Source organism: Plecotus auritus, assembly GCF_963455305.1.
Source record: "Plecotus auritus genome assembly, chromosome: 8".
In the NCBI taxonomy this organism is placed as follows: domain Eukaryota; kingdom Metazoa; phylum Chordata; class Mammalia; order Chiroptera; family Vespertilionidae; genus Plecotus; species Plecotus auritus.
The window spans coordinates 163,674,486-163,695,500 of NC_137782.1; the positions used below are offsets into that span (position 1 = coordinate 163,674,486).

At 48.0% G+C, this 21,015-nt stretch overlaps 1 protein-coding gene across 2 annotated transcripts in view; it reads right to left on the reverse strand.

Moving 5' to 3' along the window:
• The window catches only part of DPYSL5 (dihydropyrimidinase like 5), a 66,337-nt gene that overhangs the window by 36,906 nt on the left and 8,416 nt on the right, over window positions 1-21,015 (reverse strand). For both annotated transcript variants that reach the window (XM_080684775.1, XM_080684776.1), the window contains exon 2: window positions 3,332-3,596. In XM_080684775.1, the coding sequence (XP_080540901.1) occupies window positions 3,332-3,592 (261 nt within the window). In that variant the 5' untranslated portion in view covers window positions 3,593-3,596. The remainder of the gene's footprint in view (window positions 1-3,331; window positions 3,597-21,015) is intronic.

The window sequence follows — 21,015 nt, forward strand, 5'->3', positions numbered from 1 at the left end:
TTCTGAGTTAGTGGGAGGCTGTCTCTGGGGCCAGATGGCTCTGGCACAGACAGGAGGGGATCTCTGGACCATCAAAGAAGAGGGAAGGACCCAGCCGGACTTCCGTTTACTGACACCTCTGCCATGGCCAACTCCTCTCTCCCTGATGGTTTCTATGGGGCATGGACAGAAGCGCAGAACACAGGGCCAGGGAAACATAGCAAGTACTGTACAGAGTGGGTTTGGGGAGCCCAGTGATGGGACCCTGGAATGTAAACAGGAGAGAAGGAAATAAAGAAGACTGGCAAGGGCAAGGCAGGCCCCAGCTTTCCAAAGGGATTCAGTTGTCAGCCCTGGCGCGTAAGGTGAGGGTCAGTTAGGTGACAAAGGTAACAGCCTGGACAACGTGCCATTCAAAACAGCTGGGAAAGTTCCTTAATCATGTGCCTGCCGGTGTCAGAATCATCAGAGATGCTTTAAAAAATACAACGGGGAGAGGCAGACCTAGAGACATTGCCTTCATTGGTCTGGGTGGGGCCTGGACACTAGTATGATTTAAATAAAAATTCCCCAAATAGTTCTAACTTGTAATTTGCTGCCAAGGGTTGAACACCACTGGCCTAGACCAGGGGTGGGGAACGTCTGGCCCTCAGGCCATATAAGGCCTGTGAAATCTTTGGTGAAATCATTTCGTCTGGTCCTGACAAGGCATTAGGGGTGAGTTAATTAAATGCTGACCAAATATAGCAGGCTAATTTTGTATGGCCCATGAATGATGTTATAAATATCCAATGGCCCTTGGCAGAAAAAGGTTCCCTATCCCTAGCCTACACAGTGGTTATTGATATATTTTTGGAGGAGCAGGAAAAGGCATCTAGGAAGCTTTTTATTCTATTGTCCATGGGCCCTCCCCCGCCCCCCGCAACATCTTAGTGAAGGGGTGTGCCAGCAGTTTAAAAAGCCTATTCTGATATTCCCACCTGGCCAGGGAGAGCCATTGGTGGGGTACACTGTCATTCTTTATTGTGTAATATATTTTTTTAAATACATTTTTTTAATTGATTTTTTATAGAGAGGAAGGGAGAAGGATAGAGAGTTAGAAACATTGATGAGAAATATCGATCAGCTGCCTCCTGTACACCTCCTGCTGGGGATGTGCCCGCAACCAAGGTACATGCCCTTGACGGGAATCGAACCTGGGACCTTTCAGTCCGCAGGCTGACACTCTATCCACTGAGCCAAACCGGCCAGGGCTATTGTGTAATATTAGATATACACTAAAGAGTAAGTATAACTTACAAGTCAGGCAGAAGAAAAAAAGACCCCATGGCCACCTGGAATCCTAGACCTTTATTAACCCAGTTGCTGTTACTGGTTCTCTCTCCTCCCGCATTCCCTCGCCTCCCCACAGGAGATAACCTCTGTCCTCACTGGAGTCTGCAATATTGACAAGCAGGTCGTCCTGTCGGTCTGGAAATCCAGGTACTGGACTTGGGGGGGGGGCGGGGTCTAAAGGTTGGGAGGGTGTGGGGTGTGGGGAGGAGGATCAAGTGACCAGCTGTGAGCATGAGACGCAGAGCCAGGGGAGCCAGGCAGAGCTTGTCACAGCCTCTGACAGAGGCAAAGGCGGGCAAGGCGTTTGTTAAAGACGTGCCGGAGAAATCCCTTTAGACCCAGGACAATGGAGTCCCAGATGCTTTCAGAAAAGCCAGCCTTTCAACGGTCTTGTTTTCCCAGCCCTGGCTGCTGCTGCCAAACTGACAAGCCCACAAGAGCATGGGGGGTGCGGAGTTCAAGGCCCCACGGATCTGTCGGACAAGAACAAAAAGGTGCAACTTGATCTCTCTTTTTCTCGGGGCTAATCACTCGGGTGAGCTTTTCCTTGGGGTTATTATTCCATTGTAAACCCAGATGCTTAAAGTGAACCCACGGCTGCCTTTCTTAGAAGGTACAAAGTAGGTCAGCGGCAATGGATCAGGGTGCAGACTGTGCAAGAGCCACAGGCCGTGTGAATAATTAAATCCACACGTCCCCGGGAGCAGCACTGCAACAGGAGAGCACTTTCTCTCCCCAGGAGATGGTCAGGAACTCGAGGAAAGAGGAAGCCAAAATATCCAATGGTAGGAGCACCACTGTGGAGGGGAGATCCTGGGAGGGAGGGGAGGTCCTGGGAAGGAGGGGTACGGGACAGGAAGCCAGTTCTTGGGAGGATGGGAGGCCACAGGCAGGACTCTGGAAAGGGTCTACTGAAGGGGTCCAGGAGTCCAGGGGGGACGGCCTTTCTCAATATGAGCTGGGGGACAAGGACAAGGCGCAATCTTGTTTAGGGGGTAGATATAACCAAAGGGTCTGGTAGGTGACACCACCAGCCAGGGTGGCTCAGGGTCTATGGACCCTTAAATTCCCCACAACGAGGGCCTGGCATAGAGGGGGTGCCTGAGGTAGCCCGAGCCTGCAGGAATGGGAGAGCTGGGGCCTTGAGCTACCCACCAGCTTGCACAGAGCTGCATGTGCAGAGGTCTCCCCTGGCTCTAAAGAGCTAAAGGCTCTCAGGGGAAAAGCTGTCACTCCTGGCTAATGAGGCCTGGCAGATGACAGTGTGAAAATAAGACAAAGAAGGCCAGCCTGCCTTCCGAGAGACTAGGAAACAGAGTCATGACCGTGTGGCATCCGGCCCTGGACTAAAGGTCTCCCAGGTGGGGAAAGTAACCAGAGAGCGATAATTTTTGGTGCAAGGCCTGAGCATACTACAGCATGGACCCCCACATGGACCGGTCTGGTTATCAGCATTATGTTGATGGTAAATACTGGGACCTCTCTTACCTGACTGCTGGGAGTAACACTGTTACAACCAGTTTGGAAAATGATTTGGCAAAAGCTGAACATACGTTACCCTGTGACCCAGCCATCCCACTCCTAGGAATATGCCCAACAGACATGTGTGCGGACACGTCTGCCAAAAGACAGGGGTGAGCATGCTCAGGGCAACAGTGTTGGTAATCGCCTCAAACTAGCAGCTATTACCCAAGTGCCCATGGATAGCAACATGGGTAAGTGCGATAGATATGTGGTCTCTCATCCGGTGGGATACTATAAAGTAATGAAAGTAAATGATTCACAACAACATGGGTGAATTTCACAAAAATAACGTTGAGCGAAAGAAGCCAACACAAGGGTACATACCGCCTGATTTCATTTTCATCAACAGTCAAAACCCATTTATGGTAAATATACTAAAAACCATTGACGTCTACACTGTATTTTAGTTGCCACAGTGGCTCCCTTGAGAGCACTCTTCCCAGAAGTAGAAGACGCCAGAGCAGAAGGCAGTTTCGGCACAGAGGAGCATTACCTTGGTCCCGTGGTAGAAGTCATCCACGCACGTGGCGTTCATGAAGGTCTGGTGGAAGTGGGTGCTGGTGTCGATGCCTCCAGGGATCACCAGTTTGCCAGTGGCATCGATCACCTTGGCCCCGCCGGGGATCATGAGCTCACGGCCCACCTGCTGGATGATGCCGTTCTCAATGTAGACATCAGCCTCGTGGGTGCAGTCATCGTTCACCACCTTGCCTCCCTTGATGAGAATCCGCACACTGGCTGAATTGGCAAGCATGTTCCTATGGAAGACGCGAGGGGGACATTGGTCAAGGTCAAAGTCCCTTTTCACTGTCACCAAGCTCCCGTCCCTTCCCATTCGAGCTCAAAGTCAATGGGCAGAGTTAAGTGAGTAGGGGTGAGGAGGAAGTGTCTCCACAGCCTGAGGACATCGGTCCTATAGCCAATAGATTCTATGGTCCTATAGATGGGGGTCACTGACCTCAAAGCGGGACTTACTGGGGATCACAACACAGTTGGCAGTCAGGGTGAAGTTGGGGCCCAAAGCAACCTCAATGCTTACCTTCCTGAAATGTGTGTAGGCTCTAAAGCAGTGGTTCTCAACCTTTCTAATGCCGCGACCCTTTAATACAGTTCCTCATGTTGTGGTGACCCCCAACCATAAAATTATTTTCATAACTGTAATTTTGCTACTGTTATGAATCGTAATGTAGATATCTGTGTTTTCCGATGGTCTTAGGCGACCCTGCTAGCGGTTCTCAACCTGTGGGTCACAGGTTGAGAACCGCTGCTGTAGAACCTAAGACCATCGGAAAACACAGATATCTACATTACGATTCATAACAGTAGCAAAATTACAGTTATGAAGTAGCAAAGAAAATAATTTATGGTTGGGGGTCACCACAACATGAGGAACTGTATTAAAGGGTCGCGGCATTAGAAAGGTTGAGAACCACTGCATAAAGCCTCTTCATATCTACTATCTCATTTTATTCCAGAGAAAACCTGAGGACTGGCATTTTACAGATGGGAAGGCTAAAACTGCTAAGAAAGGAATTTATGGCTAGAAGTAAGCTGAATCAAACCCAGATGTCTTTGTACGAAGAATGTCCCCACTACGCCACGTGAAGATATCAGAGAGTCCTGGGCCGGGTCTCAGAGAGCCAAATTCTCCAAGCCTCACAGCTGTTTCATTCACATCATTCTTCAGATGGATTCTGCTTCAGTTCACCCTCCTGTATTTGCCTCAAAAAGTCCACTACTCAGCTGGTTGCACACTGATAGGCTCATCTAAGGAGCTTTTGAAAAGTACCTCTGCTCAAGCCCCATCCCCAGAGATTCAAATTTATTTGATCCAGACTGCGTCCCCAGAATCCGTGTTTTTTTTTTTTTTTTTTTAAAGCTAGAGAATTTCCTCAAAGCCACACACCTGGTTTGTAACAGAGTAAGGATTGCGAGCCAGACTATTGTCTTCAGAGCTATTGTGGACTGAATGTTTATGTTCTCCCAAATTTCCAGTGTGGCTGTATTTGGAGCTGGAGCCTCTAAGGAAGTTTTTAAGGTTAATTAAGGTCATAAGGGTGGGGCCCTGATGGGACTGGATTAGTGTCCTCATAAGAAGAGACACTAGAGTGCTCTACCCTCCCCACTTCTGCGCACCATGCACGTGCACAGAAGGCCACGTGAGTACACAGGGAGAAGACGGCCATCTATCAGCCAGGAAAAGAGTCCTCACTAGAATCTACCATACCGGCACCCGATTCAGACTTCCAGCCTTCAGAACTGTGGGAAAATAAATTTCTGTTGTTTAAGCCCCCTGGCTGTTGACGGTTGACATTCATTATGCTTCTTACCTCCCTAGTAACCTCATTAGTGCTTCATTCCTACACCTTTCTCTGCTAGTCTGTTCTAAATCAAACAAAGGAAAGATGTTACTGGAATCTTTTCCCACAGAGTGTCTGTGTCCAAGTGTGTAAACATAACAGAGGGAGGTGGGTGGGGAGGTACCTTGGACCTCTTAGGAGAGTCCCCCCAAAGAGGAAGAACTTGAGCACAGTTGTTAAAATATGTGCTTTTAAGCACCGCACAAGCCACTGGCTATGACTGTCTTTCCCTCTGCTCTGGTTGGGACATCATATTCAGAGAATATTCTATTCAGTGGTCACGGTCTAGAGAGGGTCAGTGTCAGTTTTACTAATTTATGATGCTTCAAGTTACCCATTTTACTCTAAAATGTGATGTAGCCAGTGAGCCAATATCTGGCCCACTGGCTAACTTCATGCTACGGACTAAATGTTTACGTCCCCCTTCACATCCCTACGTTGGAGCCCTAATCCCATTGTGATGATATTTGAAGATGGGATCTTTGGGAGGTACTTAGGTCGTGAGGGTGGACCCTCATAAATGGGATTAGTGCCCTTATTAGAAGAGACATGAGAGCTCTCTCCCTCTCCACCATATGAGGACACGAAGAGCAGATGACTGCAAGCAAGCAGGGAAGTTCTCACCAGGAACTAAACTGGCGGGCGCCTTGATCTTGGATGGCCCAGCCTTCAGAACCGTGAGGAATGAGTTTCTGTTGTTCAAGCCACAGCGTCTATGGTATTATTAGAGCAGCTCAAGCTGCCTGAGATGCCACATTAGACAGAAATGAACTTTATAATCAAATCATCATGAAGTAACGACTGGGCCCTAAAATAAATGCTACCACCTTTAAGGACTTCTGGCAATATTGCACATTCCTATTTGTTTAACCAAAAACGTTGATCATCCAGCTATTTTGTCTATGCGAATGGAAGAATTCAAACCCCACGTCTGTCCTCCCAGGCAAAAATGGAAAATATGCCAGAGGGTTAAAATGCTATTAGAAAAAATAAATCAGGGATATGGAATCCCAGAGCCGCATAGCTTCATCCAGTCTACCCTTCGGTCTGTTGGACTTTACTGACAGTGACCTTGAATTAAAGGGAACCCATCTAGGATGGTGTTATGGGTTATGGTATGCTGCAAATATAAGGGTCTTAAAAATTTTTACAATTTATTCAGGGAAACAATGATGCCTTCCATTGCAAGATGGTGGGTACATTGGATATGCCAAGATTTATCCACTGTCCACGTCTTGTTTCCCCCAGTTTCCTGATTCTGTGGCACGGGTTCCTTATGCTCCCAAACCGGTGATAAGTTGGTGACGTGCAAGCTGGGGAAACGGGGCCTTCTGAAGGGTGTGGGTCGAGGGAGTAACGCTATAACCTGGGAGTGCAGTCTTTCATGAGAGAGCCTCTTCATGTTTAAAATACCAGTAGTAACAGTTATTGCTATCTGCCATCCAATCGCTGTCTTGCTGGATAACAGGAAACTTCCCGCACCGCCACCCCCTGCCCTTTTCACTGCTGGGAGCAGCTCGAATGCGTACGGCACTGGGGGCCTCCTGCCGAGGGGGGTCAGGTTCCCGCAGCTGCTGCTTCTCATTCATGAAATGCACACACCTCTCACTCCTAGAAGGCGCGCGGGTTTAGCCCTGCCAAGGAAATGACAACCCCAACACTGGGTTTTGGAGTCGCTGGCTTCTGTCATCACCTTCCACAGCTCCCCTGTGCCTGCGGGGAGGTGCGAGACGAGCGGAGCCTGCACAGTCTGTCCTCCAGCAGCTCAGCCAGAGGACACGGGGGCTTGGCACAGACACACGAGGCCAGCATGGTGCAAAGATGACACTTCTTGCATAAAGACTTAAAATTAATCTGATAGGGACTGGTTTGAGGCATACATTTCTTCTTTTCAACAGCCATTGTTTTTTAAAAATATATATTTTATTGATTTAAAAATATATATATATATTTTATTGATTTTTTACAGAGAGGAAGGGAGAGAGATAGAGAGTTAGAAACATCGATGAGAGAGAAACATCGATCAGCTGCCTCCTGCACACTCCCTACTGGGTATGTGCCCGCAACCAAGGTACATGCCCTTGACCGGAATCGAACCTGGGACCCTTGAGTCCACAGGCCGATGCTCTATCCACTGAGCCAAACCGGCTAGGGCAACAGGCATTGGTTTAAGACTCACATTCATTTTTTTTGGTAGAATCCACAGAAAAATGTGTGATTTTACAAACCGTCACTGTGATATCAAGGAACATGGGAGACAAGAGCTACACAACTGCCCTGTGACATGAAGGACCTGTGGCATTTAAGCCAATCCTAATGGCAACTGGGGCGTGGGGGTGGGATGGGGGGTGCATGGGAGTCCTTAACAGGCTAAGATCAAGTAAGAGGTTTTAATCCCCGGCTTCATCTGACCTGGCCCAGCCCAGTGTGGCTGTGCTTAGCGAGCAAACACCACCAGTGCGCTGGGGGCAAAGGCGAGATTCCAAAGGATTAGCCAGGAGAGGGTGGCAAGAAGTGGCGCGCAGACCACTTGCTCAACCAGATTAGCGAGGAGAGACAGGGCAGTTGTCGGAAGACAGAGCGGAGAGTGTGCGCGAGTGTGGGACAGGCTGCTCTCTGTGGTGACACAGCCCACACACGCATCGAGGCAGCAAACTAGCTCCATGTAGGTGCCCACTCTACCACTGCGGTCAGGAGCCTCTTCACTTGAGGCTCAGGGAAGCCGAGCACTGGCGAACAGCAAGCAGTAAGTGCAAGCTCACTCCTCCTGCCCGGGCCCTGGAGCAGGGCAGAGGGAGGGGGGTGTGCACACACCAGAGACGAGAATTCCTGGCTCCTGAACACCAGGCCTTTCGTGACCAGTGGAGTCACCATCACCCACCCACCCCCGGCTGACCCCCCGGCAGATTCCTCTGCCTGCTGTGCTTTCCACGCTCCCACCAGCTGTCTCCAGGTCTCAGAAGGAATTCAATCGCCTCCCTAGTAAGGGTGGCAGCTGTGGATCAAGGGCTTCCAGTGGCCCCGAGGGGCTGTTTCCTAGAACCACAGCCAAAGGGCAGAGGGGCCGGCACCCACTGCCGGGGCGGGGAGGCAGGGGGCAAGGGCTCTCCTAGTCTGAGACCCACATCCTCAGATGTGGGGTGGGGAAAGTCACAAGAAGGGGAAGAGAATGAGTTTTCCTAATTATGAAAGTATCACAAACCTGGGCTACCCCATGAAGTCCAGACTTGGGGAAGAAATTGGGCGGGGAAATAAGACTACGTTTTTTTTTTCCTTGTGAACTAAAAATGAGTAGAAACTACAGCCACCACCAACATCTGGCAAACAATTGAGGGAAAGAAGGAAGACACCAAATTGTAAATACAATACGATATGATTCCATTCATATAACATTCAGAATCAGGCAAAATGAATTATAGTGTTTAGGCAGAGAGTGGTAGAACCATGAAGAAAAACTGGGTTCCATCAAAACCAAGGAAATGATTAGGAGAGAAGTCAGGATATGGTTATGGGGCGGGGGGGGGGGGGGGGGGGAGGGGCGGGCTGAGTTTAGAGAGGGGTGCCTGTGCGGGAAGCTGTTTAAAAGCTGCATATACTCTAGTCCAGTGGTCGGCAAACTCATTAGTCAACAGAGCGGCAAACCGTGACTCGTGAGCCGCATGTGGCTCGCAAGCCGCAGTTTGCCGACCACTGCTCTAGTCTACCTGTGAGGGGGAGATTACACAGGTTTTTGCTTTACATTATGCTTTAAACTCTACATATATATTTTCTGCACTTTTCTTTTTTTTTAATTTTATATATTTTATTGATTTTTTTACAGAGAGGAAGAGAGAGGGATAGAGAGCTAGAAACATCGATGAGAGAGAAACATCGATCAGCTGCCTCCTGCACACTCCCTACTGGGTATGTGCCCGCAACCAAGGTAGATGCCCTTGACCGGAATCGAACCCGGGACCTTGAGTCCGCAGGCCGACGCTCTATCCACTGAGCCAAACCGGTTAGGGCAATTTTCTGCACTTTTCTGTATGTATCTCTAGAACATCCAGAGCCAGGGGGTGAGATATGAATTGGGGGCTGGTCTTCCTGCTTCTTTACCTGGCCCAGGCTGACAGCCGGCTGGGAGAGCGGAGACTGAGGTAACCCAGATGAGGTTGTAGTGGGTTCATTAGAAGGTGCCATAGAATAGAAAAGGCAGGAGCAGCCTGGCCAAATTAAAAACAAACAAACAGCCCTAACCGGTTTGGCTCAGTGGGTAGAGCATCGGCCTGAGGACTCAAGGGTCCCAGGTTCGATTCCGGTCTAAAAAAAACAAAACAAAAAAACCCCACAAAGAAATAACTGCATACCGGCAAACAAAAATGATATATCAAGTATTATGACAACCGTGTAAAAATAAGGACACAAAAAAAGACTAGATGGAAGCAAACAACAGGGTTTGTGTTATGGGATTACAGCCAATTTTTCAGACTTTCTATATAAGATTATATGGATTTTATAATGAAAAATGAATATGGCCATTTAAAACCATGTACATACGTTTATATTGTTTGAAAAAAAATTGAATTAAGGTAAGAACTTGCTCCTCTTCTGCTTAGGAAGTCTTGCCTTCATCTGCAACCTTCCGGAAGATTTCCTAAAGGGACTGGGCTGTAGGACAAACCCGTCTTCTTCCTTATTTTGACTTAAACAGATTTCTCTGTGATGACAGACTCCTTCAGAGGTACCAGGTAGTCCCTCTTGTACTTAAAATGTGCTTCTAGCTCTCTCTCCCAAATGCAATGCTTTTACCCATCACGGATTTTACACAATGACGCTTCTGCCCAATCAGTGACACCCCCTTCGGTGCCTGCTTCTGCCAGCTGTCTCCTCATAGGCCCGACCGACTCAGCTCCATCACCGAGACAAACAGGCATTTTTACCCCAATCCAAATTCCTAGAGCCTGAGAAGCAATCGCATCCGTGTTTGTGGAAACTCACAAGAACTGGAACCCAGTTTTGAAGAGATAGGCGCAAGGTGGGTGAGCCACTGCGGGCTAGATCATTCCCTTGCTGGAGACAGACTCACTCAGCTGAGACAGCCTGGCTCGTGCAGGAAGCACTGTGCCAAGGGGCCAAGGGGGCACCCAAAGGAGACTGAAGAAGGACTATGGGTGAAAGTGACCAACTGCCCTCCAATGGGGCCGCGATGCCACTTGCCTGATGGTGTCTGCCTTTCAGAGAGCAGTGACCGGGAATGGGTGGGAACACAAAAGATGCAAGGGGAATACGAGGAGGAAATGGGGTGGGTGATGGGTAGGCCAGTGCCTCTAGCACCAAGCTTGGCTTTGTCCCTCTAGCTGTGTGACTGTGGGCACATCCGTAACCGCCCCAAGCCCGTCTTCTCAGCTGCAAGTGGGCACCATCAGCCAATCCTTGCTGTTAAACTCTATGTCTCAGGCTCACACACAATGTCATGTACACTGAGTGGCCAGATTATTATGATCTCTGAACGCATAATAATCTGGCCACTCAGTGTATATACTATATAATGAAAAGCTAATATGCAAATTGTCCCCTTGACTAGGAGTTTGACCAGCAGGCAGGCCAGCCAACCGCCCATGTCCCCTTCCCCTGGCCAGCCTGGCCGGACCCCCAACCCATGCATGAATTTCATGCACTGGGCCTCTAATACACACACACACACACACACACACACACACACACACTCTGAGTGGCCAGATTATTATGCATTCAGAGATCATAATAATCTGGCCACTCAGTGTACATCTTACAACAACCTCAGAGGTAATTAGCCGTTGTTGTCCCGGTGCTGTGGCTGAGGAGGCTGTGGGTGGGGATTCACACCATTGGATGGGAACTCCCCGAGAGCAGAGCCTAGGCCTCATTCCTTCCTTCCAAGGGCTCCCTCAGAGGGGACCCCTTAAATGCTGGTTGAAGGAGGAGGGTTGATCGGATGAGACAGTGGCGTGAAAGCACTCTGTGCTCAGCCACAGCAACGGGCTATTTGTGATGAGAAGGAAGGCTTCTCAAGAGTTCTGTGCTGCCCCAACCAGTTTGGCTCAGTGGATAGAGCGTCGGCCTGCAGACTCAAGGGTCCCAGGTTCGATTCTGGTCGGGGGCATGTACCTTGGTTGCGGGCACATACCTAGTGGGAGTGTGCAGGAGGCAGCTGATCGATGTTTCTCTCTCATCGATGTTTCTAACTCTCTGTCCCTCTCCCTTTCTCTCTGTAAAAAATTAATAAAATAATTTTTTTAAAAAGAGTTCTGTGCTGGTCGGGAGGGTGTTTGATGCAAAGCCTGGGGCAGAAGAACAAAGCAGGCATTCTCCTGGAGGAAAAGAGGACAGGAGGCAGACATGAGCAAGTATGGGTTGGGGATGGCAAGCAGACAATTATATATATATATATGGCCTTGGGGCCAAGAGGTGAAGAAGCAGCTTGGAGAGCCAGGGTGTGAAGTCAAGGAGGGCAGAGCAAGAGGCGCAGGCTTTTGAGTGAGGCCTGAGGGCCCAGGACAGCCTGGAGAATCCAGAGCACGAGATGCTGAGTATGGCTGGGGGATGAGACATGATGTGGGGGCTGGTCTTCCTGCTTCTTTACCTGGCCCAGGGTGACGGCAGGCCAGGGGAGCAGAGACTGCGGTAACCTAGGTGTGCGGTTGTCGTGGGTTAAGTAGAAGGTGCCGTAGACTAGAAAAGGCAGTGGCAGAGCTGGGAAAGGCCTGAACGCTGGAGCTTCTCTGGAGGGAAGGAAAGAGACTGGGGACAACGTAAGAATGGCAGCATGGGCCATCGGGACAGAGCACAGACTGGTGCGGACAGATGGAGACCAGCTGTCAGGGATGCCTGTGGTCTGTGGAAACCCAGTAATAAAACGGATTTCAGCTTCTCTCTGCAGGAATCCTTTAGATCAGTCAGAAGATGGTAACTGACCCCATCCCCCAAGGTAAGGAGGTGACCAGAGAACACTTACCGAGTGCCAGGGGCCGTGAAGGCTCTTAACACATGGATCCAATGGAAACCACCGCACGATTGCCCTTAGAGGTGATGTGCTCTTTCCCCTTGATGGATGGAGGGGATGGCTACCCAAGGTCATACAGCTTTATAAAAAGAAACAGAAGCAGGAGTAATCCTAAACACCGAATAACGTCAGAATCAGAAGATCTGGACATGCCAATGGGCTAACATTTGACTTATTCGTGCGTTGAACATTTATGAGACATTGCAAACAAAATACTCCAGCACTGTCCATTCTACCTGCTAAATCTGTTTCTTATCAAAGCCTCTTTTCAGACCCTTATCCTCTACCTGAACTATGACATCCCTATTACCTGGGTACTTCTCATTGGTCTCCAAGCCTCTCCAGCCGTGGGCAAACTACGGCCCGCAGGCCGGATCCGGCTGTTCTATCCGGTTATCTTGCTCTCCCCTCCGCTCCTTTACTTTGAATTTATATTAGTTCACACAAACACTCCATCCATGCTTTTGTTCCGGCCCTCCGGTCCAGTTTAAGAACCCATTGTGGCCCTCGAGTCAAAAAGTTTGCCCACCCCTGCTCTACACTCTAGCACAGTGAGCTTGCTAAGATGCAAATCGGATCACAGAGGCAGGCTTGGCACCTACTACACGGTGCTATACTACATGCCAGAAGCTGCACCAATTCCCAGGAACTCACAAGCTTGAAGTGGAAAGAAATACAGAGACAAAAATTTCTATGTGAGCGAAGAGAAGGGCCATGTGGGAAGCACTTATCACTGACTGTGATGGAGGACTGCTTCTCAGAGGGAGTGCCTTTGAGGTGAATGAGTCTTGAGGGTTGATTAGGAGTTCACCAGGGGGTGGGGGAGACACCAGACGAGGGCATTCTAGACAGAAGCCGGCAGTGTGATCTAGCTTGCGCAGTCAGCATTGGTACATTTGATGCATGAGGTCGTGGAAAGCCCGGTGGGACATGCTGAGGGAGTGGGCTGGCTGCTGAGTGTGGATGGAAGGCTTGCTGGTATGGCAAGCAAAGAAATGACCTCATTAGGTTTGCCTTTTAGGGGGGAAAAAGTATAAAGTACTAAAAAAAACAACAACATAGGAAGATATGTTTATAAATGCTGGGTGGGATAAGCTTTTCTTAGCATAATCCAAAGCTGGACATCAGAAAAGATGTGATTGATTTAGAGATGACGATATAACAATGAAAAACTGTGATGTAACAAAAGAGACCACAATCTGCTTTTAATAAAGAAAAGTGAAAATGGGTATGACATGCTTGCAACATATAACCGGGGATTAATATCGGTAATGTGCAAGAGCACACATAAATCTTAAGAGAAAGACCAATAAATATTCCAATAGAAAAAATAGGCATAGGATGCAAATAGGCAACCCATAGCGTTGGGGTGGGGAGGGCATAAATAGCTAATAAGCAAATGAAAAGAGGCTCCTCTTTATTTTATTTTATTTTTTTTATATATTTTATTGATATTTTACAGAGAGGAAGGGAGAGGGATAGAGAGCTAGAAACATCGATGAGAGAGAAACATCGATCAGCTGCCTCCTGCACACCTCCCCCTGGAGATGTGCCTGCAACCAAGGTACATGCCCTTGACCAGAATCGAACCCAGGACCCTTCAGTCCGCAGGCTGACGCTCTTTCCACTGAGCCAAACCGGTTTCGGCGAGGCTCCTCTTTATTAACGGTTACAGAAACTCGAATGAAAACAAGGAGATGACACTTTTCTCCTATCAAAACGGCACAGGGAAAAGGGAACAAGAGAGAAAAGCATGCACTCCCTTACCCTATTAGCAGGAGCTGACACTGGTAAACCTCCCGAAGGATAGCTGAAGAGCTAGATGACAACTGAAAATGTGCGTTCACGTCTGAGAGCGCCTCCTCAGGAAATAATCGGACCATTGCACAAAAACGGATTATGTGCGTATTTTGTTGCATTGTTTATAAGAGCAAATAGTTTGCGAACAAGCTTGAGGTCTGTCGAGATGAGGGCTGTTTAAATAAACAAGGGTATAGCCACCGAGCAGAAGGCCGCGCAGCCCCTGAAGAGGTGGATGTGGACGCAGAAGTATTCCATGGCAGGCTACCCATGATACAGAAGCGAAGAACGTCGCTTACAGAAAGGACTCATGGCATGTGTACCTACTTCTGCAATCATGTATGTTCATATATATCTATGAAAACTCACTGAAATATAAATGAGCTTTTTCTATGAAACAGCGGGAAGGTTATTCACTGAACGATTAACGACAGTTATCTCAAAAAGAATCACAGCCGTGCCGAAACCGGTTTGGCTCAGTGGATAGAGCGTCGGCCTGCGGGCTGAAAGGTCCCGGGTTCGATTCCGGTCAAGGGCATGTACCTTGGTTGCGGGCACATCCCCAGTGGGAGGTGTGCAGGAGGCAGCTGATCGATGTTTCTCTCTCATCGATGTTTCTAACTTTCTATCCCTCTCCCTTCTTCTCTGCGAAATATCAATAAAATATATTTAAAAAAAAAAAAAAAGAATCACAGCCGAGACTCAATCTCTCCATACGGTGTGACTGTAAAAGTATTTCTCTAATAAACCAGCTGTGGAAGCGACAACAGCCCTGGTCAAGGGGGCAGCAGCCGTGGAGTAGACTCAGAGAACGTCTGTGCCAGGGCAGGCAGTTCACTAGCCAGTTAACATCTCCACCATTAACCTGTTTGTCTCATGGCCTCCTGGCTCTCTCTACTTTGATGTCTCCCTGGCCCTTCAAACTCATTACATCTAAAACTAAGCTCATCACACTCCGTCTCCTCTTCCTGTGTCCCCCACCTTAGTGAAAGACCCTCCGACCCCCACCCTGGGAGCAAGCCAGCCCGAAGGACATCATCTTCAGCGAGGAGAGCAAACGACAGGGCCACCTGCACCAATGACAGGGCCACCTGCACCAATGACTGACAGGGCCACCTGTACCGGCAATAGTGACGGCCCCCTTCCTCCCTGCTATTCACCAGGGCCCCAGGCAACACAGTATCTTCTCAAATGGCTGCAAACTAAGAGCAGAACACCCTTTAACTTGTCCATCTGGCTGCAGCTTTCCTTGACTGAATAGCTGGAGAGATGGAGCAATTGATTGTTTAGGGTTCAAAGGCTTTTTCTGAGAGTTAAGTCTGAAAAAATGGAGATACCTTCATTTACTTAAATAAAAAGAGGTAATGAGCCTTTCCTTGGAGCCCTTGCTGGGCTGTGGAGCACCTGCTGAACAACTGCCAACAAAAGAGATGAATAAATCTCCATCTCTTGAAAACAAGTAAAGGGGAGTGATGGGAAGTCTGACTGCCTGCCCATCTAATTCATGCTGAATGCCAGCATTTCCTCTTCACCGGCTCTTGCTAGGTGGAGCTGGAACTGATGACAGACACCTAATTATTTTAATAAATACAATTAATTCTCCTCCACTTCCCAGAAGGGCTGGCCAGATTCCCTTCCTTCCCAGCCCCTGGCAGCCTCCTCCCTACCTCCAGCCCAGGCCAAAGACCGATCCCTAAAGGCAAGTCTAAAGACTAGATTCCAGGGAAAACCAAGATGGTGGCATAGGTAAGTACCTAAACTGCTGCCCCGCACAACAATTTCAAAACTACAACTAAAAGAGAGAACGGACACCATCCAGAACCACAGGAAAGCTGGCTGAGTGGAAATTCTACAACTAGAAGGAAAGAGAAAAGCTCACAGAGAAGGAGCGGCAAAGAGCTGAGGTACAGAGACACGCACGCACAGAGAGGAAGGGCGGCGGAGTGCCTGGCTGGCTTTCTCTGGCGGGAGGGGGAAGGAAGTCCCCGACTGCACTGAACCCCAGTTCCAACTGCACTGAACCTCAGTTCCGGGTGAAACCCTGTGAACCCAGGCTCATACAGGGGGATTTTGGACTGTCAGGTAGAGAGAAAGGCACACGGAGACTCAGAGACTCAGGGGAGCCGCGGAGGCAGGGGTCTGGAGGCGCGAGTGCGCACCAAGACTGACTGCGGAGGTTGCCACAGGCTATCCCTAGCGGAAGGGAGTTGGAAGCTCCTGACTGCACTGAACCCCAGTTCCGACTGCACTGAACCGCAGTTCCGGGCGAGCCCCTGGGGACCCACACTCTTACGGGGGAAATCTGGACTGTAAGGCAGAAACTCGGGAACCACGGAAGGTAGAGGTCTGGAGACTCGCGTGCAAGGGCAGGGCTGACGGGAAGCCAAGACTGTCTGCTCCGCCCTGAGACTCCACCCCTTCCAAGCTGAGCACAGAGGCCTTTGCAATCTGGCAAGGCTAATACTATAAGGCTCTCTCCAGCACCGAAAATCTCCCAGTGTAGACACAGCTGATCCTCACAGCCAACTGGCCTGCAGGTCAATTCCTCCCAGTGATACCAACAACAATCAAGACTTAACTACAACAAGGCTGTACACACAGTCCACAAAGGGGTGCACCAAGAGTGTCCACCTCAGGTTAACTGGGGAGGCCAACCCACTGGGCCATAAAGGACACCTAGCACACAAAGCCACTCTACCAACTCAGGGAAGCAGTGAAAAATGGGGAGACGAAGAAACAGATCACAAATGAAAGAAATGGAGGAAAACAAACGACTGGATATAGAATTCAAAACCACGGTTATAATCCTAGAAAAGGCCGATAAATATAACGAGACCCTCGAAGATATGAAAAAGGACCAACTAGAAATTAAACATACACTGACTGAAATAAAAAATATTATACAGAGACCCAACAGCAGACTAGAGGAACGCAAGAATCAAGTCAAAGATTTGAAATACAAAAAAGCAAAAAACACTCAACCAGAAAAGCAAAAAAAAAGAAAAAAGAATCCAAAAAGTTGAAGATAGTGTAAGAAGCCTCTGGGACAACTTCAAGCATACCAACATCAGAATTATGGGGGTGCCAGAAGAAGAGAGAGAGCAAGATACTGAAAACCTATTTGAAGAAATAATGACAGAAAACTTCCCCGACCTGGTGAAAGAAACAGACTTACAAGTCCAGGAAGCGCACAGAACCCCAAACAAAAGGAATCCAAAGAGGACCACACCAAGACACATCATAATTAAAACGCCAAGAGCAAAAGACAAAGAGAGAATATTAAAAGCAGCAAGAGAAAAACAGTTAATTACCTACAAGGGAGCACCCATACGACTGTCAGCTGATTTCTCAACAGAAACTCTGCAGGCCAGACAGGAGTGGCAAGACATATTCAAAGTGATGAACAGCAAGAACCTACAACCAAGACTACTCTACCCAGCAAAGCTATTATTCAGAATGGAAGGTCAGATAAAGAGCTTCACAGATAAGAAAAAGCTAAAGGAGTTCATCACCACCAAACCAGTATTATATGAAATGCTGAAAGGTATTCTTTAAGAAGAGGAAGAAGAAGAAAAAAGTAAAGATAAAAATTATGAACAACAAATACATTATCTATCAACAAGTGAACCTAAAAATCAAGTGAATTAAAAATCTGAGGAACAGAATAAACTGGTGAATATAATAGAATCAGGGGCATAGAAAGGGAGTGGACTGATAATTCTCAGGGGGAAAGGGGTATGGGGGGTGCGGGAAGAGACTGGACAAAAATCGTACACCTATGGATGAGGACAGTGTGGGGGGAGGTAAGGGCAAAGGGTGGGGTGGGAACCAGGGGGAGGGGAGCTATGGGGGGAACAATTGTAATAATCTGAACAATAAAGATTTATTAAATTAAAAAAAAAAAAAGACTAGATTCCAACACACGGAGACTCCAGGTCAGAACACCGGAAGCTGGACAAGCCCTTATTGTGCTCCAACTCTTCTGCTCCTGAGGGTCAGACTCCAGATTCCACATCAGTACCTGATCCCCTGTGCCCAAGCCCCATGAGGTGAAGGGCCTGCTCTCTGTCATTTCCAGTAGGTTGGCACACCCTTCCTTGTTGTTGCCTATCACCTTCTCCAGGGAGTCGATGCCTGTCCATCTGGGTCTGAGGCTCCTCCCCCTGTTGGCACACTCTCCTGACATCAACTGCCTCCTCTCACCACCTGTGCCCACACTCCTGCCACTGCGCTCTACCTGCCTGTTTTCTGCCAAATGCCTGCCGGGTCCCCTGCCGGCTGTGGTCTCTGCTGTCATGGGTGCTTTTGCTCAGTGGAATGAATTCCTCCAGTGTCTGTGACTAGTTGAACCCTCACCTCACCTGTTCCAGTCCCAGCCCTTTCCCAATCTGCACGATTCTGTTGCAGTGCATTGTGGCCCAATGCTTTTCTGAGAATTGGCAGAATGAGGCAGCTTAGAATATTAAAACACGTTTATCTCATAATAGCGTACGTGATCCCCTGAAGAGCAAATGCAGTGACTAACAACATACGAATAGATGTTCAACCTCTCCAGCAATCACGGAAATGCAGATGAAAGTCACAAGGAAGTAGCACTTCACGTCCATCCGAGTGGCACCAATTCCAGGGTGGCACCCGACCCTGGCAGGTTGGGAGTAATTGGTGGGCGATGCTGATGGAAATGTGCATTACATGGTTTTGGAAAACAGCCTGAAAAGACTTCTATTCAAGTTTTAAAAAGGTTGCTGAGTCAGCAACTCCACTCCTAAATCTCCATCTCCTGAAAACAAGTAAGCTAGCTCATCACACTCTGTCTCCTCTTATTTCCATCCGTAGAAATAAAAGCGCAAGAACATAAGAAACATGTTCAGAGAGGGCCACTGTAGCACTGTTGGTCGGGCAAAAAAACAAGCAAACAAAAACTGGGAACAAAACTAATACCCATCAAAGGGGAGTGGCTGGACATCCTGTGGTACTATCCCGAGGAAAACTGTTTATCCACTCCCAACACTCTGACACTAGCCAGCTGGAGTTAGTGCAGACCCTCCCAGGCTAAGGGCTCCGTCCCACAGGGCTGCTCTCACTGCAGGTGCCTCCGTTGTCACTTCCACTTCCTGCCAACCAACTGTAAATCGGAGGCTCCCACGATCCTTCCTTGAATTCGATAATTGGCTAGAACCGCCCACAAAGCTCAGAGAAACACTTTACTTACTATTACTGGGTAAAATTCAGGGACAGCCAAATGGAAGGGATGCATAGGGCACAGTATGGGGAAGGGACCTGGAACTGCACCATCTCCGGGTGCACCACCCTCCCAGCACCTGGATGTGTTCACCAACCCAGAAGCTCCCCAAACTCCTTAGGGTTTTTATGGAGGTTCCATTACCTGGGCATAACCAAATCACTGGCCAGTAGTGATTTATTCAATCCCCAGCGCCTTTCCTCTCCCCGGAGGTGGGGTCGGTGGTAGGGAGTGGGGCTGAAAGTTGCAACCCTAATCACCAAGTTGGTTCCCTTGGCAACCAGCTCCCATCCTTGGAGAGACACCTTATTAGCATAAACTCAGGTATGGTTGAAAGGGGCTTATTATGAATAAGAAAAGACACTCCAATCACTCAGGAAATTACAAGCATTTTAGGAGGGGTGCCAAAAGCCTGGAGCTCTTTCTGGAAGTGGATCTGTAAAAATTATGTGAGCATATGGACAAGGGTTTGATGAAAAAGTAAAAATCACATTAGCTGTATTGGGAAAATAGTCTATAGGTGGTTTTGTAATTGATTACATATCAGATAATATTTATACATTTTAAAGTGTAAAATTAAGTCCTAGATAATAAAAGTGCTTAGGGGACTCACAATTCATGCAGTAAATCTAGGTTTTTAAACAATGATACATCTGCTGTCACTCACCTGCTTGTTTGAGGACCAATACCAAACATGGCAGGACAGGGGACAGGAGAAAACTCGTTCTCAGGAGCAACGTGGGCTGTAAATGGGCTCATGAGGACAAATCAGCCACGTGAGGAATCATGACTGCCTGGTCATGCTCCTCTGGTGGCACAGGTTTCACTACCCGCATCCTATAACGATGCCCAACTCCTGCCCTTGCTTTGCACTAGCTGTCTTTCTTATCGCCATCTTTCCTGGGCCAACAATGAAGCCATGGAGAGGAGGTGGGTTTGCCTTATATCCACATTCTGAAGTTGATTGTGCATATTTTTGTGCCTCATCTGTATTGTTTGTCAGTAGCGACAGAGCTTTTTTCCCATTATAACCCAGTTGTAAAAGTCATGTGCATATCACCTCATTTTAGAAAGCCACAAAAAAACGGAATATATGCTATAATTTGAATTACCAATTAAGGAATATGAACTTTGTGATTCCCACCTGATACTTTTCAGGACTTCTTTTAGGCCACAGGACTTATACAATTCAAATTTGCTATTTGACCCAATATAAGAAATATAAAATAGTTAACAGAATAAAAGTCACTAGTTAATCTTGTTCAAGACTGACAGAACATCCCTGGAATAATCTTTAGACCCAGGTTGCAACTATAATCTGATTCTCATCTTTTCCTTAAGAAACAGGAGTAAGGAAATTGCTATGGCAAGATTAAGGCTGAAGCACAACCATTTAAAATGTTCATTTCAGCTACTGTGGAGCCAGACAGCGCTTCAAGTTTTACTTTTTGCTGAAGAATGAGTTTGAAACCAATCTCTGATCAAGCCACATATTCTACCAGCCTTTAGGGTTTCTTTTTTTTTAAAAAAAATATATTTTATTGATTTTTTACACAGAGAAAGGGAGAGGGATAGAGAGTTAGAAACATTGATGAGAGAGAAACATCAATCAGCTGCCTCCTGCACACCCACTACTGGGGATGTGCCTGCAACCAAGTGACTTGACTGGAATCGAACCTGGGACCCTTGAGTCCGTAGGCTGATGCTCTATCCACTGAGTCAAACCGATTAGGGCTAGGGTTTCTAAAAATAGC